Source organism: Halyomorpha halys, unplaced genomic scaffold (assembly GCF_000696795.3).
Source record: "Halyomorpha halys isolate HHAL.00 unplaced genomic scaffold, Hhal_1.1 Scaffold104.1, whole genome shotgun sequence".
Lineage (NCBI taxonomy): Eukaryota > Metazoa > Arthropoda > Insecta > Hemiptera > Pentatomidae > Halyomorpha > Halyomorpha halys.
In genome coordinates, this window is record NW_027107578.1 from 356985 (window position 1) to 380264 (window position 23280).

The window sequence follows — 23280 nt, forward strand, 5'->3', positions numbered from 1 at the left end:
ATACCACGGCGAACGGGGTTTTCAGATGGTGCTAGTGGTTGAATTAAATATAGCGCATCCCTTTTCAGTCAGTTCCCATCAGGAACCGATAGAGATACATAATACCAATAAATATAAATACATAATATAAATACATGATATAAATATATAAATACAGATACATATATTACATTAATATATGAATAAATTTCAATATAATACCTGTACGGGGAACCCCTAATCGGGCTTAGAAACCCCGAGCCCCGTACACGGCACTGTATATAATAACTAGATAGATAAGATAAATAGGCTTGGGTTTTTGCTATGAAATAAAAAAAAAATATCCCTATAGCTGTGTGTTTTTTTTTTACGAGTGTTGGTAGAAATCTTAAAAAGACACGGATAGGTCCGTAAATATCCTTGTATGGGATTTTTACTCACTAAAACCACTGCCCTACACCTGTTTATTCCTCTCCACGGAACCGCAGTTTACATTAGGGGTAGCCATGATGTGTTAAATGTAAAATGTTTTACCATATTAAATGTTAAATAAAATCTGATTCCAACGGGGAAAAGCGGAGATCATCCAATTTTCTTCGAATGCATCACGGCGCCTTTATCTTTTGCGAAACTGTTGTATTCTTGACAGGAACAAAATTTATACGCGATATTTCTACCTTGATAAATCCTTAAATACGAATTTTTTGTAGCAACAGAAAAATATACATATTTTGTTTTAATTATCGCCTTCTCCATTCAGGTTTTTTTTTCTTTTCAAAAATCACCATAATAGCGATAACAATAAAAAGAAACTATCAAGCTACACAAAACTTGGAGATGTACCTAGGTTAGTAATTGACAAGTTGTGTGATGCGCATACAGCCCCAGATGTTTAAGTTAGCGTTCTTTGGTTCCAAGCTTTCGATGCAACTAGTAGCTTGATGGACTTTATTGGCCTTATTCCAAATTTATTGTTTATTATTTAAATAAAAGAAAATAGCAGCTCGGTGAACTTTGGAACTAATCCAAAGTAAAGAAAAATATTGGAAAAAATTATTGGACTGTTACCAGTTTCTTCAAGTCTGTTTCTAGATTTTTTTTATAATAATTTTTATTTACATATTTTTACTCTGAAATAAACAAGATTTATTTCATATAGAGAAAACTAAAATGTTTGGATTCAAATACCTCCAGTAATTAAACATAATTTTTTTTTTTAATAGCACACTTCTTTTCTTTCGATTCCTACGTTTTCTGATGCCCTTTCTTTTTAGTATTAGAAAAAGTGCATGTCATATTTTAACAACTCAAAAAAAAAAAATTACTGAATCATTTATGAAAATTATACTTCTCGCTTTAATATTGAATGCACTCATTTTAATTCCAAATGACTTATGATCACTCAGTGGGAATTATTTGAAAAAAAACTTTCACTTCGAGCTGAAAATAGATTGCTCAACTAGCTCGTCGAACGATAAAAAATATTTTTTCTTTTATAATTTACAACATACTAACCAATTCATAATTATATAAATTAATGTCAGACTCTTAGTTTCAATATATTTTTCTTTTCCTTAAGTAACCATATTTCGGAAAGAATATAGATTTTTGTACATAATATTCTAACAGTTGTACAAATTTCGGAAATTATGGCTTAAGATTTGTCCGTGGAATTGTTTAGAAAAATATTTAGGATTTGGCATCTTAACAAAAAAAAAAATTACTTAATGATTTTAAAAAATTGAGAATTTCAGAAATTTGGATTTTGTCCTAACATTTCTCTATGTGCATTTACATTTAAACATTCGGATTCATGAGTTCAGACTAATAGGCCAAGATCAAAAGATCATAACGGATTAGGATCAGAATGTCTTTATCTTCTGGCATAGATTACTTTGCTTTCCAATGACTTCAATTCAAGCAAAAACATATGTTTGAAAATCCGTTCTGATATTTATTATTCAATCGTAAAGCTTTATGCTACAAGAACGCAATAAATCAATAATATTATCACAATTTATAACACATTTAATATGTTCTTAAAGTAATTAATACGAATTTCGTAAAGAAGATATTTTTAAAAAAAAATATAATCAGAAACAAAACAATATTTAAAAATAAAGTCATAGTTGTTAAACTTTGCTACAATAGAAAGGGCATGATGACGTGGATTGCTTCTCTTATCAAACCGTCTCAGCATTAAACAGCTATTATCTAATAGAAAATTCAAACAAAACATTACATGATCGAATTGTCTTGACCTTGTGGTCACGTTAGCAAGATATTACATGACATAGGTTATATGTAAAGGTTATATATAACGCAAGGTGTAGATAGCTAATAAAGGATTTAAGATTTATTATTAGTTTGTATTGGGGCGAGATGAGAAGGGGATTTTGGGTTATGGGTAATAAATATGGGTATGGTTATTGAACATATGGGTATGGGTATATGACATATAGAAATATGAGTATGGTTATTGAACATATGGGTATGGGTATATGACATAGAAATATGAGTATGGTTATAGAACTTATGGGTATGGTAACGTATAGAAATATGGGTATGGTTATAGAACATATGGGTTAGGTGTATATAACGTATAGAATATGCAACTGTTGTTTTTCTGGATATCACCCAAAAAATTGATAAGGTCAGCATCACGGACTTCTCTTTAAGCTCAAAACTATACTTCCATACACTTACTACTTAATTCTTCGTCCATTTCTTTCGCACAAATTTTTTCTCCGTTCGACAGGGCTCAGAGCTATCTTCAATGAGACCAATCCTAGCCGTTGTACTTTCGATATCAAAAAGTGCACCAGTATTGTACATAAAATACTCAAACGACATTATACGAAGTTCCAACATATTGACAGCTACTAACGCTGACGACACAGCCATAATTACTATACGTCAAAATCCAACGGAGGCCTCACTAAACTTACAAAATTTAGATGACTGGTGCCAACTATGGAAGATCCGACTGAACAATGAAAAGCCCCAACACAATACTTTTACCCTGAGACTAAAAACTTGTCCCCTAATGTACCTCAACAATACACTGCAAAGAAGTTTCTAGTCTTTGGGATAAACCATTCCAGTCATTTCCTTAATTGATTATGTTTTTTAAGCGTTGTGAATTCATTATTGAACATTTCTACATTTTTATATTCTTTATAGGAAAATTATGGTTAGGACATTATTGGAAAGGCCTGGAACTAAGAATCAAGCCTCTTGACTAGAATTTTTAGGGCTTAATTTTTGTTTTGTAAATGTTAAGTCAATTCAGACATCAGAAGAGAACAAGTTAAGACCACACATCACTACATCTCACGCCAACAGCTAAAAATGGTGGGAATAAAATGGGTCCTCAAAATTCAAAACAGGACAAGGGCTTTTTAGAAGACTAAGGTGTCAGCATTGAGGATATTACGATCTTGGACGAAAATACTACTCTGGACTTCCTGGGCATTACAAATCTGCATGCTAATTTACTGTTTTAATTCTTTTATAAAGTAATATATTTGTTTAGTTACCACTATCATTTTATTTATTAATTCCTATGTATTTCGTCTTTTGTTTTTTATGTGTGCCTACAAACATATTTTTTTATATTTGATTAGTTTTTAAATTTAAATCAGTCATTTATAAGTTCAATGTTTCAAGTATTCAGTTAAAACATGTACCAGGAAAAAAGTACCAAAACATTGTAATTACTTAGTTGTAATAACTTAATTAAATACTATTTTTTGATATGTATAATGAAGGGAAAAACATAAGAAACGAAAAATTAAAAAATGTATTATTAATATTATATATAATTATGAATTGATAAGTATGCTGAGTCATGCAGCAACCCGATATATTTGGGGAGCATAGCTAGTAAAAATGAAGCATTTCTTTCTAAGAGGAAGGAGTATGATGAAGGGGTAAGCTGGTAGAAAAAGTGAAGGCAAAAAGGCGGTACTTACGAGCCTTACGGAGGCGGGGCAGAGGAGTAGGGGAACAGTACGAGCCAATCTCTGACTGCCTTCTGTTTCAGTTCAGATTACAATTGCTCATATTCCTCTTAACCTCAGCGTAATCCTTCCTTTCGCGCGCGTGGCTTTTTTTTCCATTTTTGCTTTATAGGAGATTAGGGTTATGTTAAACCTGCCTGATTATAAGCCGCAATATTTTGCGGTAATTAATTAGTAATTAAAATTACTTATTCAGGTGATGTTGATGTAGTCACGCTATTTGAGTTGTTAATTAAATTTGAAACCATCTCAATACCCTCGACAAATAACATATCATCACTCCATTAAATAATATCAAAATTAATCACAATTTCAAAACCTAAAAAAATAAAGTATTATGAAATGGCTTTATCAATAGTTATTGATAAATAAATTATGTAATTTTTATCTCTGGGTGGATGTGGTAATAGTCTTATAAAAAACAATAGTTAAATCAAATTGTTTATTGAGATAAAAAATATATTTAAATAGCCTTATTTAGTTTATTTTTCTTACTTACTCAAATATACGCATTTCAATATTTTATTTAGGTTTTCAAAGAAATACATTTATGTATAATTTTTAGACAAAGATAGTTTTTTATAGTTGCCTGAAAATCTATAGTAATCATTTATATGTGTTTATATTATATTATACATGGAACGTTGACCGTGTATGAGTCATAAAGAGATATGGCATGATTATTATATGATTTTTTCATTACTTTTATCACATTATATTAGTATGTTTTCATTATATCCATCTACGTTTCGGTCTACCCCTCCCTCCACCGACGGGGATATATGTGGAGAGCGATTAGGGTATCGGCATCGAACCTTTGGGTTCGTTAGGCCTTTATTATTATTACATTTTCATAATATAACACGTCGATAAAACTAAGCTAAAATGAACTGATGTCAATATGGTTACTTTCCAATTGAGGTTATATTCCAAGGAGTCATAGCGGTTATTTACAGATGGTTACAAATAAACCTCAACGGTGAAGCACTTTCCACTTAATGTTAGAGGAAAAGCAATGTTGCTAATCGGCGTCAGGGAATATTGGAAGTAATGATAAAGAGTATTGATAACAGGAGTAAAGATTTTTTTTTTTTTATCTTCGCTTCAAATGATTTAGGATAACGGTTTTTTTTTTTTTTTTTAAGGAGTGGGGTTAATAACCATTCATTAATTTATTGGTTCTTAAGGAGTGATCCATCATAAAAAAATATATATATATATATATATATTGTATGATTTTAATATTTAAAAATCATCTCATCATTCTGAATACATCTCGCCTCCATAATAGTTTTGTTATAGTCTATTAATATAACAATTATATTGGTATAATTGTTTCTAACTTAAAAAACATTGATTTATAATTTTTTTTAAAGGCTAAAGTATTTTTTTTAGTACCGAGATCTCACAGCTTACACGATATTAAGGTATTAAGAATCTTGAGTAAGAACTTATTATGGAAATAAAATCGTGGCAGTCTTGGACTGGTTGATAGAAATGAAACTTTGGTAAATTAAATAATTTATTAAAATTTTATTTATAATGATATTCATTAGTATATATTTATATAATGATATTTGTACTATGATATATTAGTTTTCGATATATTTTAATTCGAATATTCAAAAATTCGTTATGATTTCATTCATAGTGCTATATTTTCCATTTGTTGGCTCTCTATCTCGGTGTAGAGTTAAGATAAAATTTAGAATTAAAGCTCATTGCAAAGAGAATGGAGTACTGAACATTTCCCTCACTTACAGTATGCAGCTACTAATTTTAGTTGCAGAGATATTTTAATCTGTACAATGAAAAACACAATGAGCGTTACCTCCCACCACTTCCGTTTCATCTCGGGCATTCCCTTGCGTCACGAAATCAAGTTAATCCGTTATGATTTTTTTTTACTTGTATCATAGAACGTCAGTGAAGAAGTTTAAGTTCAAAAATAAAAAATGTTCTTCTCCACGTGTTGTCGACAAAAATATGAAACTTCCTCTAAGACTTAAGATTATTTAAGTTCCGAAAACCAAGATCAAGAATAAGCCACCGGCCTCTGCCACGTATTGATGACTGATGTGAGAGGCCTTCATACAGTTATAGTTATCTTGAGCAACGGATTTTTTTGATTACGTAACTAAATTTTTAAAAAATTGCATTTAAAAATAAACTTAGTATTATAAATAAATAATGCTCCTGAAGCCAACCCGTTGGCCTCGCTTTCTAGTTTCTCTTGAAGCCTGTGCTACTCTTCTATCGCCCTTCTTCATGGTCTTCTTCGGGAAGGATAAACCTAAGGGGAATGCTAAGATGAAACTCACTTTTGCTAAAAAAAAAAATTATTTTATTTTATATTTTTTTACTACTAGCCTACTTTTTTTTTGGCCTACTGAGCCTTATCTGTTTATTTTAATTTGATTTGCTTTATTATAAATTGATAATGTAAATGTTTAGTATCAAAAAACAGCCCAATCTATCAACAGTGTTATAATTATTGAATAATTTTAACAATAAAAATAAATTATCAATGAATTAATAATTTTTATCAGTAATCGAAATTATTTGTTTGATGGATTCATCTCTTGAGTTTAGTTCGCGATCCACTCGACTATTTCTTATAAACCTAGGGGCATCTACTGCTCTTCTTAGGACCTTGTTTTGAAATTATAGTATTTTTTCTTTCTTTATTTTAGTACAGGATAATGCTCTACAGAGTGAAAGATGTTACACGTATGTTTCGAAAGCCACTGACACAAAGTAAGTTTTTAAAATTAATTATTTTAGATTAAAAAAAAAAAGTATTGTAATCTCAAATATAAAACATGGAAAATAATTTTCTCTTAGAGGTGGACGATTTTTGAAGCTGTTACCCTCTCGAGATATAATAATTTCCTTGGGGTGGGGTCCTTCATTTGTTTCAGATTTAGCCATTATTACCAACAGAATCATCTGCCTCATGTGGAAGACATATATTAACTCCCTCCTCTATGAGAGGCCCCTTCCCAGAGGTTTCCAAATTTAGAGTTCATCTCCAATCCTGAAAGTGCCTTTAATCGAAGCTTGAGGCTAAAATCAGAAAATGTATCGCTTCTAGAAGGTCAAATATAGTAGGTAGAAATGTGAAACCACGTCGCTGTCAAATCCCGGATTTATTTCGAATAATTAAATTATATTGAAATTTAAATTTTTTTTAAATTTTACTGTTAGTAAAAAAAAAATAGTATTTAGTAGCAACTGATATGAGACGTATAGAACTAGAAAACCACATTAGAAGATTTTTTACAAATTTTGGATAAACTACTTTTAAGTCATTTATATCTATCTATATATATTAGGAAATAATCTATATAATCTAAAAAAGGAAATAATCTATATATATTTGGAAGTCATTTATATCTATCTATATATAAATATAATAAAATTGAAGTGGAAGCATGGAAATATGCCACGTGAAAGCAGATAATTTTATCCCTTTGTTTGCCATCAAACATAAAAAAACGTTTTTTATTCGAATCCTTGACTATTATACCATTTACATTATTACACCACCACATTACACTATTAAAAAGCGATTTAATTTTCATCGATTTAAAACTCTAAAATAATGCTTTCTATCCTTAACTTAATAATTTTAACAATCTAGGAACACTAAATACTGCGTCGAATAAGTAAGTATAACTGGTTAATACTATAAAGTCGTTCAAGAAATAAGGTCGGAATCGTGCAAGACTATGCTTTTCACCAACTTTGCCTAGGAATACAATAACAATGGAATCCAATAGAACCGACTGTTCTAAATTAAATTTTTATTTATTATTTTTATAAACAACTTTATTGTAGTTTTCAATTAGTGGCATTCGTTTTTAATTAATAAATACCAATCAAGTGATTGAAGAAAAACCATTTGTACCACATTACACCCATAATTTTTTATATAAAACTATATAACATTTTTATAACAGTTTATTTTAAACATATATATTCAATATATCTGTAATATTACGGCCCTGATTCATTCGGCATTTTCAAACATAATCCTTTTCATCCAGGTCATATTATATATTTATACTAAATATATTTTAGACAAATATATTTTCATTGATACAACTCATGAAAGTATTTGTTGCATTTTTTTGAGAAAGCATAAATGAAACATGGAAAAATTGACAATTCACAAGTTTTGCTGGAGATTAAACAGCTCTTTCACATCTGTAGGAGTATTTATGAACTTTAGTTTAACATGTTGAAGCGTGTTAAATGGAAAAACTCATGTTAATTAAACAAATCATTAAAATAATATAACATGGTTGAGTCCGTTATTAGGTCTGTTAAATGGAGAATGACGTCACATAACAGACCAGCTGGGCTCGTCACCGTTTTGTTTGTTGTGTTAGGTTACATGATCGTAGTTTGTTTTTTGATTGTGTTAGTATCGTTTTGTATGTTTTAACTAATACAGCAATGAATGAAAATAATAATAATTAGCTCATATTGATTCCCTTCCTCACAAGTTAGAAGATCAATAAGGCATTCAGTGGACAAACTATCACACAAATTCCACTTTTCACTCAATTTAGACATGTTTTAATAAATTACTTTAATATAAACTTAAAGTTAAACAATAAGATGAAATTTTGGAAAGAAAGGTTATAAAACAAGTTTCTCAGAAAATCTGCTAGGAGCTCTTATGCATTTAACATGACTTTAAATATGACTGCTCGCAATCCTATACTTATAACATTTAACATGGTGAAACATTTTACATTTAACACATCATGAATATCCCTTATGTCGATTCTGTCTATCCATCTGGTTTTTGGCCTTCCACGTGGTCTCTTGTCTACTATACTGGCATTAATTGTTGTGTAGAGACGTCCTGATAGATTGCTTCAAGCCATATGTTCCACTCATCGTAATTTCCTTGCCTTTATATCATAAGATATTGATATACCAGTCTCTGCAAGCAGTTCAATGTTAGTTCTCCTCCATGCGTTAAAGCTCTTATCACATGTTTAATAAGATATTTATTTAAAAAATGTGGGTATGTTGAGTTCCAAATAGTTTTTTCTCAATATTTTTGATCGATATAAATCACTTACTTTTTTGTTCTTTATTTATTTTTTTATGAATAAAAATTAGTTCCATAGACATCTTCTCTATGAATAATATGGACGCAAAATTGTTTTCTGAATTGTTGAAGCAGAAAGTGAATTCCAATTCAGGACTTAATTTATATTAATTATTTTTCCTCTCAAAATAAGAGAAACTGGAAGCTATTGATAAAGTATTACAAATAAGTATCATGAAGTTTTGTCCTTGCAGGAAAAAACCCTGGAGTACTAATTGCGATCGCATATGTAACAGATGCTAAGTGGGCGAGGACATTGGCCTCATTACCTACAGCTAAAGGTAAACATCTCTAAAATGCTATTGAAAATTAAAAATCTGAACTTTTTTTTTAGTTCAAAATATATAAAAATGTTACATAAAATAAGTAACATTCCGGGAGTATATAGAATCTTTTAGTAATTCTCAGTTGAAATTAATTTGTACCTAAAATATGGTGGTAAGTGAAAATTGTTTCATACACGGACCATACCAGCTTTTTTAAATTATATTAATCAATTATTAATATTTTTATCGAATAAATATTAATATGGTTATCGAATTTAGTTTCGAAGGACTATAAAAAAATATATAATTAAGATAAAAAGGGTATCGTTTATATAGGCTTAAGGTTTCGACTACTCGTGGTCGCAGTCCGCATAAATAAAATTTCATGTATACCATTAATTAGTAATGAGATAAATATAATATTTGATAATGTTTTAAACGAATTAATTATATAAAATATTGTTAACTTTGCTGAACTTGATAAATGCTGACATTATTGAAAAATCTGCTGCCGTGCGCGCATCAATAACTTTCACTTACCACTCTAATTTGTATTCAAATAAATCTTTATTCGTTTCCAACTTTTCAACATTCTAGCCACAATTTGGAGTGATTATGAAGATGTGCGGCATCCAAAAAATACAAAGAATTATTAGGACATTTTTCTGTCTGGAAAACAACTCTACATACCAAATTTCAGATCATCAGATGATGCTGCAAGCGCACAAGTGTACAAATACATGGTTGATTACATTCATACATTAAATAAATTCCAGAAATATTTGAAAACCATAAGAAAAAAATACCTAAGAAATTTGATTTATTTACATCTTTATGACATCAATTAATGTCACTTAGTGTTATCGAATACATTTTTTTCATTCAATTTTATTTTTGTTATATTTTTTTTTTATATTAACTATAGCTATGATATCAGCTAATATATTCTAGTGTAGATACAATGTGATAGTATGTATATAAAGTATGATATGGCAATGTGATAGCCAGAGAAAAAAGAAGGCAGTTTTTTTACTCCATTTTTTTATTACTTTAATTAAAGCTATATATAATTACTAGTCAAAATTGAAGAGTCTGCTAAGCATAGGTAGGGGGAATAAAAAACGGCGGCTGTTTCAAAAAAATAATTTTTCATTCTGAGCTCTATATCTTTAAAGCTATCAACAACACTAGAAATCCTAAGAGAACATCATTTAAAGTAGTGTAAATTTTCTGAAATATTAGCCCTAATAGAGCTATGAAATGTTGTTTTTAAAAAGCTATACCTCGAACACTATTGAACGTAAATAGCTCCATTAGATCTCATATTTTAGAAAATTAACTTTACTTTAAATAACGTTCCCTTAAGTTTTGTAGTGTTGGTAGTTTTAAAGATATAGAGCTCCGAATGAAAAATTAAATGTTTTGAACTTTTTGAAACAACCGGCATTTTTTATTCTCCCTACCTATACTTGGCAGACTCGTCAATTTTGACTAGTAATTATACGTAGTTTTCATTAAATTAATAAAAAATTGGGGTGAACTAACTGTTTTTTTCTCCTTTTGGGCTCTTGTACTATTAGTCTCCAAGATTGAGTCTCTGTCAGTATGGATAGGCAAACCATCACTGTGGATTGCCTTATATTAAAAAAAAATTCTCATCATAATGCCGATTTTGTTTTACAAACTTGCTCATCTAGCGTGTAATCATTGGGTTATACATAGTCATATAATAAAAAAATCAACTTCTTTAAAAAAGTGCTGCTTTTGATGAGTTGGTGAACAGTGATTGTGTAACACGGTTGGTTCTCCAACGTGGCACAGTAAAGCAATTTTAACTCCATCAGAAATGGGCGAAACCCTCGAAAAGGAAATTAAAGATACACGGCAATCTATGTGGAATGTAAGGCCAAGAAATAAACTAAAAATGATGAAAGAGGTAATCCAGCCCTGAGTACTTCCAGCCGTAAATGTCTTGAAGAGGCCATTTTGCCTAGACTGAGCATATATTATACGATGCTCATTCATTCCTACTATCACAAACAGAAATAGAATAAACAAAGAAATAATAAAATTAATATAAACATAAGGAACCAATAAATAAATATCGTTGATGGCCAGCGAAGAACGGCCGAACTACAACTAAAAAAAATAATGATTAATAAAATAAGGGAACAATCTATGGATTGATTTTCTTTTTTAAATCTTGAATGAGGATAAAGTGTATTGAACAGAAATATCCTTGCCATAACCTTGAAACGTACTTGAGAACTTTAACCTCGAGTAAGTTATAAATGTATCTGGAGATTTTCCAGAATTGGTATCAGCTATTGGTTCCAAAAATAAAGCACAACTCACTTTTTTTTTTATCTTGTTTTGCTATTTTTAGTGTTGGGAAGAACGAGAGTATGGGGGAAAACTATAATATTTTCAATAGAATTAAATTAAAAACGAAAATTTGAATTTTATCAATTATAAATTTAATGAGAAATATGTTTATTATATTTAATTTCTCATTTTCGTTGTATTTTATTATAAGTTAGTCACCCCATGATTTATATGATACATGGTTTTATTTGATATGTTTTCTTTTTACTTTTTTTTTTTCATTTTTGTTAATTGCTATTATCTCTTCTTTTTTTTAATTTATTATTTTAGTGATATTTTATGTTTTTTTTTATGATTTAATTATTTATACTTTTTTAATTTCCTTATTTTACTCTAAGGTACTAAATCCTATTTTCAATACCTATTATATTATTCAACTAGTGCTATAATAAATAAAGAATATCATTATTATTATTATCATTAATATATTCATGGTGATGAGGATGACCTTTAGCTCGATTTAACCTTACGCTCTCAAGCTTAAGCTTTAGCCTAAAAGTTAAAATAAAATTAATCTTTAAGTAATAATTTCCAGATTTTCGGGATATATAATCGTATTAGAATTATGTTACAGCATTAAACGAATATATTTTATGCGGAATTTCATAAAGGTGAGAATATTCATTAGGCGGATTTTCCGCCGTAATTATACTAACTATACAACTAGTAATACTATATAATTATATAAATGTTATATTATGAAGTATCAGTTGGTTACAATAGTTTTACATTGCGCTCGACTACATGTGGGAAGCAACGTATTCTGCTACTAGCCAGACATTCTTATCAGCCACACCCACTCGCGAAACTGATCGCAGACATATTACATAAACCAATAAAAAAGAAAAGAATAAATATTTAAAATTTTTAAATGATAAAACGAATGATAAATTTCTTTGACCCACCCCATCTGATAAAATAAAACAAGACTTAACAAATATCAGATTTCGAATAACGTTTTGACTTTAAAAACATAGTTAAATATTCAAATGAATATTCAGTTCTAAAGATAAAACATTATTTTAGCTCTTCAAAGTTAGTAACAAAACAGCGAAACAGGGCAAGGACATTTTAAAATAGACGTAATTACTACAAAATTGTATACCAGGCACGCAACACTGAGTGCCCCATCAGCATAGCGTCCATTCTTTTATTATTTTTGTTCTCTTTCAGTTATTTTTTTTTTTTAAGAACGAAACTATACAAAAACATTCTGGAAAGCTTGAAAGAGAAAACAAAAAATACATTTTTTTTTTAAACTTAATTAAGGTGTAATAATACGTAGAATATAGTATATTAGAATATAATACATCCACTCCTCAAAAGTAAAGAGAGCTTGCCTGTCAGTCACAATAGTACGTCTCAAGTAATTAACCTGCAGTCATCAAGTGAAACGCTTTTGTTAAAGGTACTGTACAATAATTAATTATGATAAGCCTCAATTTCTGATCAACACGATTAACAATGCTATTGCTGCCTTGATGGTTAGTGGCACAGATGACAAAAAACTTTTGGTTTTATTTTGAAATGGACGTTTTCCAAAGATATTACCGTAGGCAGGGGTTTCTGTCTCTACTGAGCTTGTGAATTAATGAGCAATGAATCAATATTTAATACTTTATAGGCCTTAATCTCATTGAAACAGTTTAACAGAGCTTAAATGCCGAATTTCCAAAAAATCTTCATTTAAAGTACCTCTAATTTTGTTTATTTGGGGAAAATAACCAGCCCCTTTTAATAATTATCAGTAGATGAATACAAAAAATAAAACAATTTTATAAATAACTAAAAGAGAAAAAAAGGAAAAATAGATTCATCTGCTTCGAACGGAAAAAGCCGAGAACCTTTCTCGATTTCAACGGATTCGTTATATTTTGTTAAACAGATCTATTCTGGGCAAGAATAAAGTTAATATTCGTTCCTAGCACCTAGCAACCTAAAAATAAGAATTATCTTAGTTACAGAACAGCACTAATTTTTAGTTTGAGATTTTGTCAATCAAAGGGTAAGCGAATGTATGATGCAAGCACTGCACAAGATTATTTATTTTACTGTCATTCCGATTGACCGTAATATTAACATCATTTTCTTAAGAAAACTAATCGAAAAAGAACTTGGAATCGCTCTGATTCCTTTTGAAATAACTATATTTTCCTTAAATCTAAAAATACAGCAGGCGATAGTAGTAATTTGGTTCACTTAAAAAAAAAATCTTGATACAATAAATGATCAACTAATAACATACTTAACATACTAGGGAGGAGGTAGCTATTGCCAGATTGAGAATAGGTCATACGAGTTTAACACACAGATATGTGATCAGTAAGCAGCCACCGCCAAAATGTCAATACTGCAACAGTGTGTTATCGATCAGTCACATATTTGAGAAATGTCATTTTTATTCTGCGAACTTGAGAAGATTGGGAGTAGGACCGAGTGTATCGGATGCTCTGAATGATGACCAGAAGAACGTGGAAATGGTCTTAGTTTTCTTAAAAAGGAATGGCCTTTTGAATAAGATTTAAACCAGAAAATGTTATACGTAATAAAAAATACCAAAAGAAGTAATTATTTAAATTTTTTTTCGAAATTATTAAAAGAGAAAAATAACGTGAAATAGAATTATAAATATAAATGAAACAGAATTATAAAGCACGAAACATGGGCGTTGATGATCTCAGGGTTTTACGCCCTAAAGCCCCAGACAACAACAACAACAATTAACATACTTATGATAAAATATTTTTTTATTTAGTAGTCAGAACATCCCTCTGTGAGCAGGCCCTACAAATAAATCAAATTCATATATTACTATTAAATTAATTTGATAACACTCCATCACCTGAGAAAAATTACTGAATTTTTCAAAATGCATTTAAGCTCTGCACTTCGCGTCCAATTTATTAAAGAGTTTGCTTCAATTCAAGATGAAACTTTCCTTATTTAAATGGAAATAAAAAATTCTAATTTTTACCAGGGATCTTGCTAATTTTCAAGCAAACACGAATTAAGATTAGATAGTCCATAATTGTTTTCTCTGTTCTTTGACAGGAGGTCTCCTCACGAAGTTTATGATCATTAGGAAACACGTTTCGAGATAAGAAGGATACTTAATACATTATCTGTTGGAGTGCCTTTAGTCTTCAATTACAATATCAATACCGGGTCTAACCGATTTTGGGTGGTTTAGAAAATAGGCTATACGGTCACGGTATTTGAAATCAATATCTCATTACGCATATGAGTTAAATAATCCGTATTTTCAACCAAAGAGGACCAAATCTAAAAATCTTTACTAATAATTGCTATTTTATTAACATACTAGTAGAGTAGAAATTAGGCTAATTTTATGAAATCTATTGCTACTGTATTGTAACCATTTAGAGTCACTATAAGAAGTGATATATATGACAAATGTTATACCTTCGGCTGGAAATCAACCTTTTCCTGGTAGCTAATTGTATTAATCAATTCAATCGCTGTTTTGAATTAGAAATATTTAAAAAAAAATCTTGTAAATTTTAAAACTGTAAAGAAATTCATACAATTACGGGAAGCTAACACTATTTTTGGATAAAGGGATTGTTATTTGAGGAAAATTAATAATAGGATTTAAAATCAATAAAAGACCAATATTTAAACCTATTTCGAACAAAAAAATTGTGGAAACATTTTACCCAAAAAGTTACATAATTTAAAACCGATACCAATAACTTTCAAGTAAAGAAATTGGGAGTTTATTGAACCAAAGTTCTATTCGAATATAAAACGAAATTATTTTAATATAGTTGGGAAATCCTGTCAAAATTGGAAAAACTTACATTTCAATTAATCCCCCGCCCCAAATAAATTGAAGCAAGGTCCATGAGCACATATGTGTCAGACTAATGAAACTTAACTTTTTGTTTTGTTTTTAGTCTTTATATCGATAAAAATGGTCAAATACATTGTAATAAAATTACAAAATTATTTATGCACATATTATCGTTAGAAAATTTGAAAAATCGAAGAAAGAACATGAACTGGCTAACTTAGTTGGATTGGTTTTATAACCTTACAGACATTTAACAGTGAACCAAAAGGCACTGTCATTGTGGTGTGTACTTTTATTTTGATAATTAGTCTTTAAAAAAGTTCATTAATGATTTCAATTAGTTTCAATGTCTTCATTAATAATAACTGATAATTAATTTCATTATTTATAAAAAAATTGTTCCGTTTATTTCCAAACCAAAGTTAATTAAAATAATTTTATATGAATGGGTTTTGGAGATAAATGACTCTATTAACCAATGAATGAACTCAAATCTTTATTAGTGAAATAAATTTATGTCTACATCAGTGACTGGAGGAAAAAAATTTTTTTTGAGTTAATCTTGAAGTCCAAAAACCAAATTATAATACCCAAAATAATGAAATCCTGCTTAATGTATTCATTTTGTTTGATTATTAATTAAAAGTTGAAACATTTACTAAAAGCTTCATCATAAGTTCAGACTGTGTAAATTAGAGACTCATCGAATAAATAAGATTGATGAAAAGATAATCAGTGATAACTTATCTGTGTATATGTCTGTAAAATTTTATATTATAAACTGTAAAAACTCTAAAAAAAAAAAAGCTACTAATATCCTCTAAGCCGACTGTCAAGTAAAATTCTTGTTTTGTTTTTTTAAATGAATGCATATTATGTTTGCCAAAATCTTGAATTAACTCTAAAAATACATCTTATTAAATTTCACGATAAAGTATAAAAGACTATGTGGTTTAAAGCAAATTATTGTTCATTTTTATGATGAAATAAAAATACAGTTTTATTTCAATTACAGAAAAATTCATAGTTAGATTTGATTTTTCTCTGGATTGCGTATGTTATGCTTATAATAATAATTTCTTATTATTAATGTTATGTAATTTTAAACCAAAATATATTCTGATAACAATTCCAATTGGTCATTTATCACTCCACTATTCTCTATTCACTCTTGCAATAATTTCATGCATGAAAAATTTTGTTACTTACCACATGTCAAAATTTTGTTCTTTAGAAATATCCACATTGTGTATATCTTATCACAAAAGAAACAGATATATACAAGTAACAAAAGTATTAGATATCTCACAAATGATATCCACATTCATATTTTTATTTGGTACATATATTTTAGGGATATTTTATTGAAAACTGCATACCTTCACTACTGTACACATCTAATGCATTATCAAAGATAGATTTGAAACACTTACCCATTCCACTTCAAAATTCCTTGCTTGAGTTCCGACTTATTGTTTCTCTTTCTCTTTTTGGATTTAACTGATTTCAACTGTTAAAAAATTAATAAATAAATAATCCAATAATTAATAAAATAACATATAAGTGCATCATTAATTTATAAGAATACTCATCTGTAGTGATTGCTTCTTTAATGGGAACAAACCATAATTTTAGTGAGAAGGAAACTTTATGGAAATTTGGCACTTACTTCCTTTTCATTGACAATGGTTGAATTGTTGGCTTAGAAGCAGTATTTTAATATCAAGTACTAAATATTGAACCACAGATTCTTCTTGATTTATAATTGTAAAAGTTTTAATAGCATATTATTCAAGTTGAAGGGAACACAGGTACTCAGTGCTCCAGATGAAAATTTTGGTATCTATAGTAAAAAAATAATGATAAAATATTTTTAAATGCGGAGTTGAAGTTCTATATTACTGCTATTTTGATTGTAACTTCATTTAACTTAACTTAAATCTTGTAAAATTACCTTTCAAATAATGGGGTACAAGAAATAGAATTGACTACACGAAATTCCATGTCAAATAAATTGTATTAACGGACTAAATAAGGTGGCACTGTGCTACTAACTCCAAGGACCCGGGTTTGAATTTGGCTGTGGCAAATAATTATTTATTTTGTTACTGTAGCCATGAGTCAACACTGTCAATTGGGGACCCCTCTGGGGACCACCCAGCCTTATGAAGTGAATCACCTTAATCTAGTGGTTAAGTGTGATTATGAACATATCATCTCCTTGCATAACCTTTGTTAAAGAAACAATACTTCCTTACCTTCCACTGAACTGCTAAAAAAAAAATGAATATAAAATCTTTTTTTTTTTCAACTGATATGATAATAAAATGAAATTATAAATAGTTTAAGTTAGAACTTTTATATTTTACTTGCCGATTATCTTACTAAAATTGATACTTTTATGACGATAATCATGTTGATGTGCGTATATTATTTAATATTTGTAAATTATGGAATGGTTATAATTTTAACTTTCCTGGTTAGTCTATCATTCTCCCTTTGATAAAAAAAAGTCCACTTTACAATAAATTTTTAAATAGGACAGTTTAGTTGTCATCATCCTATTTTACTTGAAATTTCTAAATTATTTGTGGATATCTAGAATGTTTTTGGAAATTTGAAAAGAGAACACTTAAAATGTTCATTATCATATTTCGCTTGGAAATTTCTTTTCAAATAATTGAGAAGAAATTATATCACTGCCTTGCTTGAATAGTGGCCCATCTGACAATTTTTTTTTTTTTTAATTTTGTCTCTGAATCTTTCTATAGACTATACTTTAGTCTGGAGTTACTTTGTTACTGTCTGAAGGAGGGCTCTAGTAGAGGAATATCTGATTCTATGGTATATATCCAATTCAAAATAAACTATTTTTTTTTTTTGTAAATTGTCCAACTATTCAAGCAAATTAGCAATATGTTTGTACTTATTGAATTGAAGATATGAATGGCTGAAGGTATTATGTTACAAAAATATAAATCTGAGTAAATTTAAATTTAAGTTTTTATTCCTTTTTCAGCCTGAAGAACTCAAAACTTAATTTTTACTTCCAGAAACTACCACAATTTTAAGTTTTGGGAAAATTAAATAATGTTCTATGCTGAAAGGAGTTTTCCAAAAATATCACATAAAACCTTCATTCATTCATGTCTTCAATGATGTATTTATAAAATATTTTGTACTTGTTTCATTACAATCAGTGAGCGTAAATCCTATATTTGGTTGATTTCTTCGTTTTACATAAGTTTATACCTACATACCTGAGAAAGGCAATTCACTTAAATCAGGTTTTCAGTTTTTATTTCTGAAGTTATATAGCGAAATAAGAAATTTTTCTTAACAAACAGACTATAAAAAACATTTTATTGTTTCTATATTTTAAAATATAGTAGAAATAAGAATACTCGGATTTAAATTTGATTCTTACAAAAAAAAATTAATAATATCATAAAAATATCACAATGTAGCCATCTTTGATTTGTCTTTCCGCGTAAATTAAAAACCCACTTTCTCCGCCTCCTACAAAAAAAAATTATGCTTTCAATTATTGGATGAGTTAAAATATGAAATTATACATAATAAATAATTACACTAGTATTTCGGTTATATAATTTTTAAATAACTTATTTATACTATTATTTGTTTAACTAATGAACCATCAAGGTCCGAATAAATTTGTTTGTGTTTATTTTTCGAACTTTTCAAATTCACTTATCAAATCCAGTGTTGTAGTTCTTACTTACTTCTTTACTACATCCAGTCTTTTCTTATTAATTTGTACGAAGATAAATAACCAATTTAAATATTAGAAGATTACGTTGGCGAAGTCATTTTTGCCAGTTCAATAACTAACATGTTATTGCTCAAAATGTCCCATTTCATTGGTTGCCGAATATTGAAATGTAGTAGGTGGGGTTTTGAAGCGTTATTTTTAGAGCGTTCTGTTCATCTCTGACTTGGCAATGAATTTTTTCAGGTCAGAAGTGGAATGGGCGAACCTCTCGTTGCTGACTCCGTCCCGAGCTGAGATCGTCGCGAGCCAGTCGTTATCTTGACACTTTGATGGGTTATGACATAACTTCAATTGATAACTTCCATCCATGGAGCAGTTCGCTATCGGAGCTTTTTCTGCCGTCTGTGCCACCGTCGTCACGAACCCCCTGGAAGTTGTGAAGACCAGATTCCAGCTCCAGGGAGAACTGAGGGCCAGAGGACAGCATGCTGTCCACTACAGAGGTTTTTTCCATGCTATGTACACCATTGCTAAAACTGATGGATTGTTGGCCCTGCAGAATGGGCTGGTACCATCAGTCTGGCACCAGATATTTATGAATGGCTTCAGGCTTGGTGGTTTCCATATTGCTGAAGAAATGAAGCTCAATCTGAAACCGAATGGAGAGGTGTCTCTTCCAAAAACAGCATTGCTGGCAGGAATCATGGGTGCGATTACTGCTTTCACTGGAAGCCCTTTTTTCCTGGTATGCATTTTCTTTTTACTTAAAGTTAAAGTTTAAACGAATGTCTTATAGATCACAAATATAAAAATGTAAAAATATAGTACCTATTTGTTACCTGATGGAGCAGGCGATTCAAATTCACAGTGGCTACACTGTCTATACATTCATGAACCAGATACTTCTGACAATCTTCCCTTTGATATTAAATGATTAGGAATCTCCTCTTTCCAAAAAATTTGATTGCCCCTTCATTTATACAATGACAAGTAGATTCATATATTTTGTTCTTAATCAACGTAGAACAGTAAGGTGTTAGTGTTTTTTTTTCTCTTTCTGGTTTCAAACTTCCTCAAATTGAAACCACAAAAATCTGGTTCTTCTTAAAAATTTATAACTCTAAAAATGCGCCATACTTCCCAAAAAAAAAATGGATTGAATCGCAAATCCATCTTCTTGTTTGTACCTCTAGTTTCTTAAGACAATTTCTATAGGATCTATGTTCTCAAAATGTGTGTGTTTATTGAGCTTTTAAATATTAAAATTAAATCAATTAGGAAGACTGGGTGATGAAATCTTGTGATAAGTATGTTGATTCTGTGATAGGTATGGCCCCAATCTGGCAAAAATGTTAATTTCCCTAAATAAAATGGAGTTCACCAATAACAATTGGAGAAAATAAATCCTGTTCCATTAATATGCAGTATATTTTTTATTTGTTTAAAGCTCATTATTATTGTTATTGTTATTGTTTTAGTAAAATTACAAAAAACACGCATAAAGATTAATTCATTTTAAAGAGAAACAAATTTCATCATAAAAAATTACAATTTATATTTAAAATTAAAAATTATTAGTTTTCACTTAATAGTTAAGAAGGGTTTTGTTAATTCATTAGTATTTTTTATTTTTCAGGAAGAAATAGTCCTTTTTATTACTTCTTTATTTTACTTTAACATTCAAAGGTTTTAGGATTTTTGCACGTTGTCCAGTTTTTTGTTCTTCTAAAATATAAATAATGCAGAATCAGCATTTTTTTAAAAAAAGTGTACATTGGATTACAATATACAATTTTAAAATTAATTACAAATTATTTTAATATAATTAACTATTTATACAGCGAATTAAATTATTATATATCAATTTACATATTTAAATTTTTTTTGAGATTACAAAGACCTGGATAATGAGCAGGAAGGCTGTAATTTTTGAATATTAAAGTAAACTAAAGAAGTAATGGCTATTTCTTTTTTAAAAAAAAAAAATTATAACAGGCAAACTAATAGGTGACTGGAAGCTGATATTAAGACATGCTTTTGATGACTGATTAAGAAAGTTCCTTATTTTAAGATAATAACCTAAATGATTTTTTTTTTTTTAATGTTTATTTTCATAAGATGAAACTTCTAATTTTGTGAGAAAAAAAAATATTCCTGAATGTATATTATAGATAATTGGGTTTATTATTTTCCTTCTGTAACATCCAACTTCCTGCCATTTCAGAATAATAGATATTTTAATATTGCTACTTTCTGTTCTCCCCCTTATTTGATTCCCTTCTAAAGAAATACTTTTATTTCTTGTGAATTATCTAAATTAATTTCAGTTAATTCATTTTTTCAAGGAGAAAATTTTGAGGATGCTTCTCCAGATTTACAAAACAAAATCGTAAAAGCTACTTAATTAATCTATTTTTACTTTTTTTGTCTGTGAATTTTGTCCAGCACATTCACCATTGCCTGTTTGAAATATTACATTCAGCTATTCAAAATATAATTATTTTTTATTATCGTAACTTCTCCAATCATTAATCTACAGTCAACTATCTACACCTCATTATTTTTTATTTATAAGAAGATGGTCAGGGTTGCGGTAAAAAAAAAAGAACAAACGGTATATAACTATTAATAGTTATAAACTATTTGTTCTTTTTTTGACCCATTATTTTTTATTATCAAAATTTATAATTTGTTGAATGTTGATCCACAGAAGAATGTATAATAGTTTATTTTAGTTTTCATGGCTCTTCTATTCCTTTTTAAAGTACTATACTTGTTGTGCATTAATTATACCGAAGCTATTCAAAAAAGGAGCTGAACCTTGTTTACTTTTTCATCTTTTGTTTATGAAATGTAAATAGTCACTAGTCAAGGATGAACAACATTCCGTCTCATATTTTAGTCTTAAAAAAATTTTAAACAATATTTTTTGAAATAGATATTCACAAGGGTTATTCATCTGTTATTGTCGAATTGGAGATTTTTATTTTAAATAAAATTAGGTTAATCTTCGATTATAAACCTATAATATTTTTCATACTAGAAATTTACAGAAATTTTCTTTTATAATTTGAATAAATTAATGAAAATTAAATTTATGTGAATATTGATTTGATGATCTTCCGAATTAATGAACATTAAAATTTTAAGAATTCTATTTAATTTAATTTAAGGATTCTTTAGTAATCATCTTTTAATTATAGAACTAGTAAATAATTGATCATTTAAATCATGGATATTAATGTCATTGTAAATACAAGTTGCATTTTAATTAACACATAATATATTAGATTATTGGAAAGGAGTACATTCCTCCTTTCTTTTTCTTTTTTTTTGGCGACAACTTGGCATGTTGTTGAAAGTAAATGCCAAGAAAACAAAAAAATATTGAAACGTTAATAGAATTTTGAGTCCTTGGTATGTTCTTATTACAAAAAAAAATTATAATAACTTAAATTAAAGGAATTTGTTTAACCCATTATAACTCATGAAAATTGAGATGGGTACATCAATAGGTTGCAAAAATTTTACTTTATGATTTGTAAACAGAGCTCTGAGTATAATTTAGTTCCATTAAATATGATATATTATAATAATTTAATGATACTATATACAGTAAAACCTCTGTTATCCGTTCTACTTGGGACCAATGTATCGTCAGTCTATCCGGAGTAAATGAAAGAAAGAAAAAGTGCAGTATTAATTTAACCTGTATAATTGGTAAAAATTAAAATACAATACAAAAAGTAATGTATAGGTTATATACATACATATATATATTGTAATATGCTCTTTTTTAGTGAATAGTATATTTTGATGTTTAAAGGGTTTTGATATGTTTTATTTTATGTATAATTTTAATATTGCTATTTGTTTATCCAAAAAGCAAACTAACCAAGTTTCATTGTTTATGATAACAAGATGGCGGTATGTTGTCAATGCCACATTGAGTA

General features: G+C 28.8%; 2 protein-coding genes across 2 annotated transcripts in view; one reads left to right on the forward strand and one right to left on the reverse strand.

Moving 5' to 3' along the window:
- LOC106677582 (fumarylacetoacetate hydrolase domain-containing protein 2) overlaps nucleotides 1–17404 on the reverse strand; it is a 35967-nt gene extending 18563 nt beyond the window's left edge. Inside the window, exons 1-2 of the mRNA XM_067045958.1 lie at nucleotides 17264–17404; nucleotides 17028–17104 (exon numbers count right to left, since the gene is read on the reverse strand). Coding sequence (XP_066902059.1) covers nucleotides 17028–17031 — 4 coding nt within the window. The 5' untranslated portion in view covers nucleotides 17032–17104; nucleotides 17264–17404. The remainder of the gene's footprint in view (nucleotides 1–17027; nucleotides 17105–17263) is intronic.
- The window catches only part of LOC106677583 (solute carrier family 25 member 35), a 19402-nt gene continuing 11843 nt past the window's right edge, over nucleotides 15722–23280 (forward strand). The window contains exons 1-2 of the mRNA XM_014415611.3: nucleotides 15722–15876; nucleotides 19571–20072. Of these exons, the coding sequence (XP_014271097.1) occupies nucleotides 19695–20072 (378 nt within the window). The 5' untranslated portion in view covers nucleotides 15722–15876; nucleotides 19571–19694. The remainder of the gene's footprint in view (nucleotides 15877–19570; nucleotides 20073–23280) is intronic.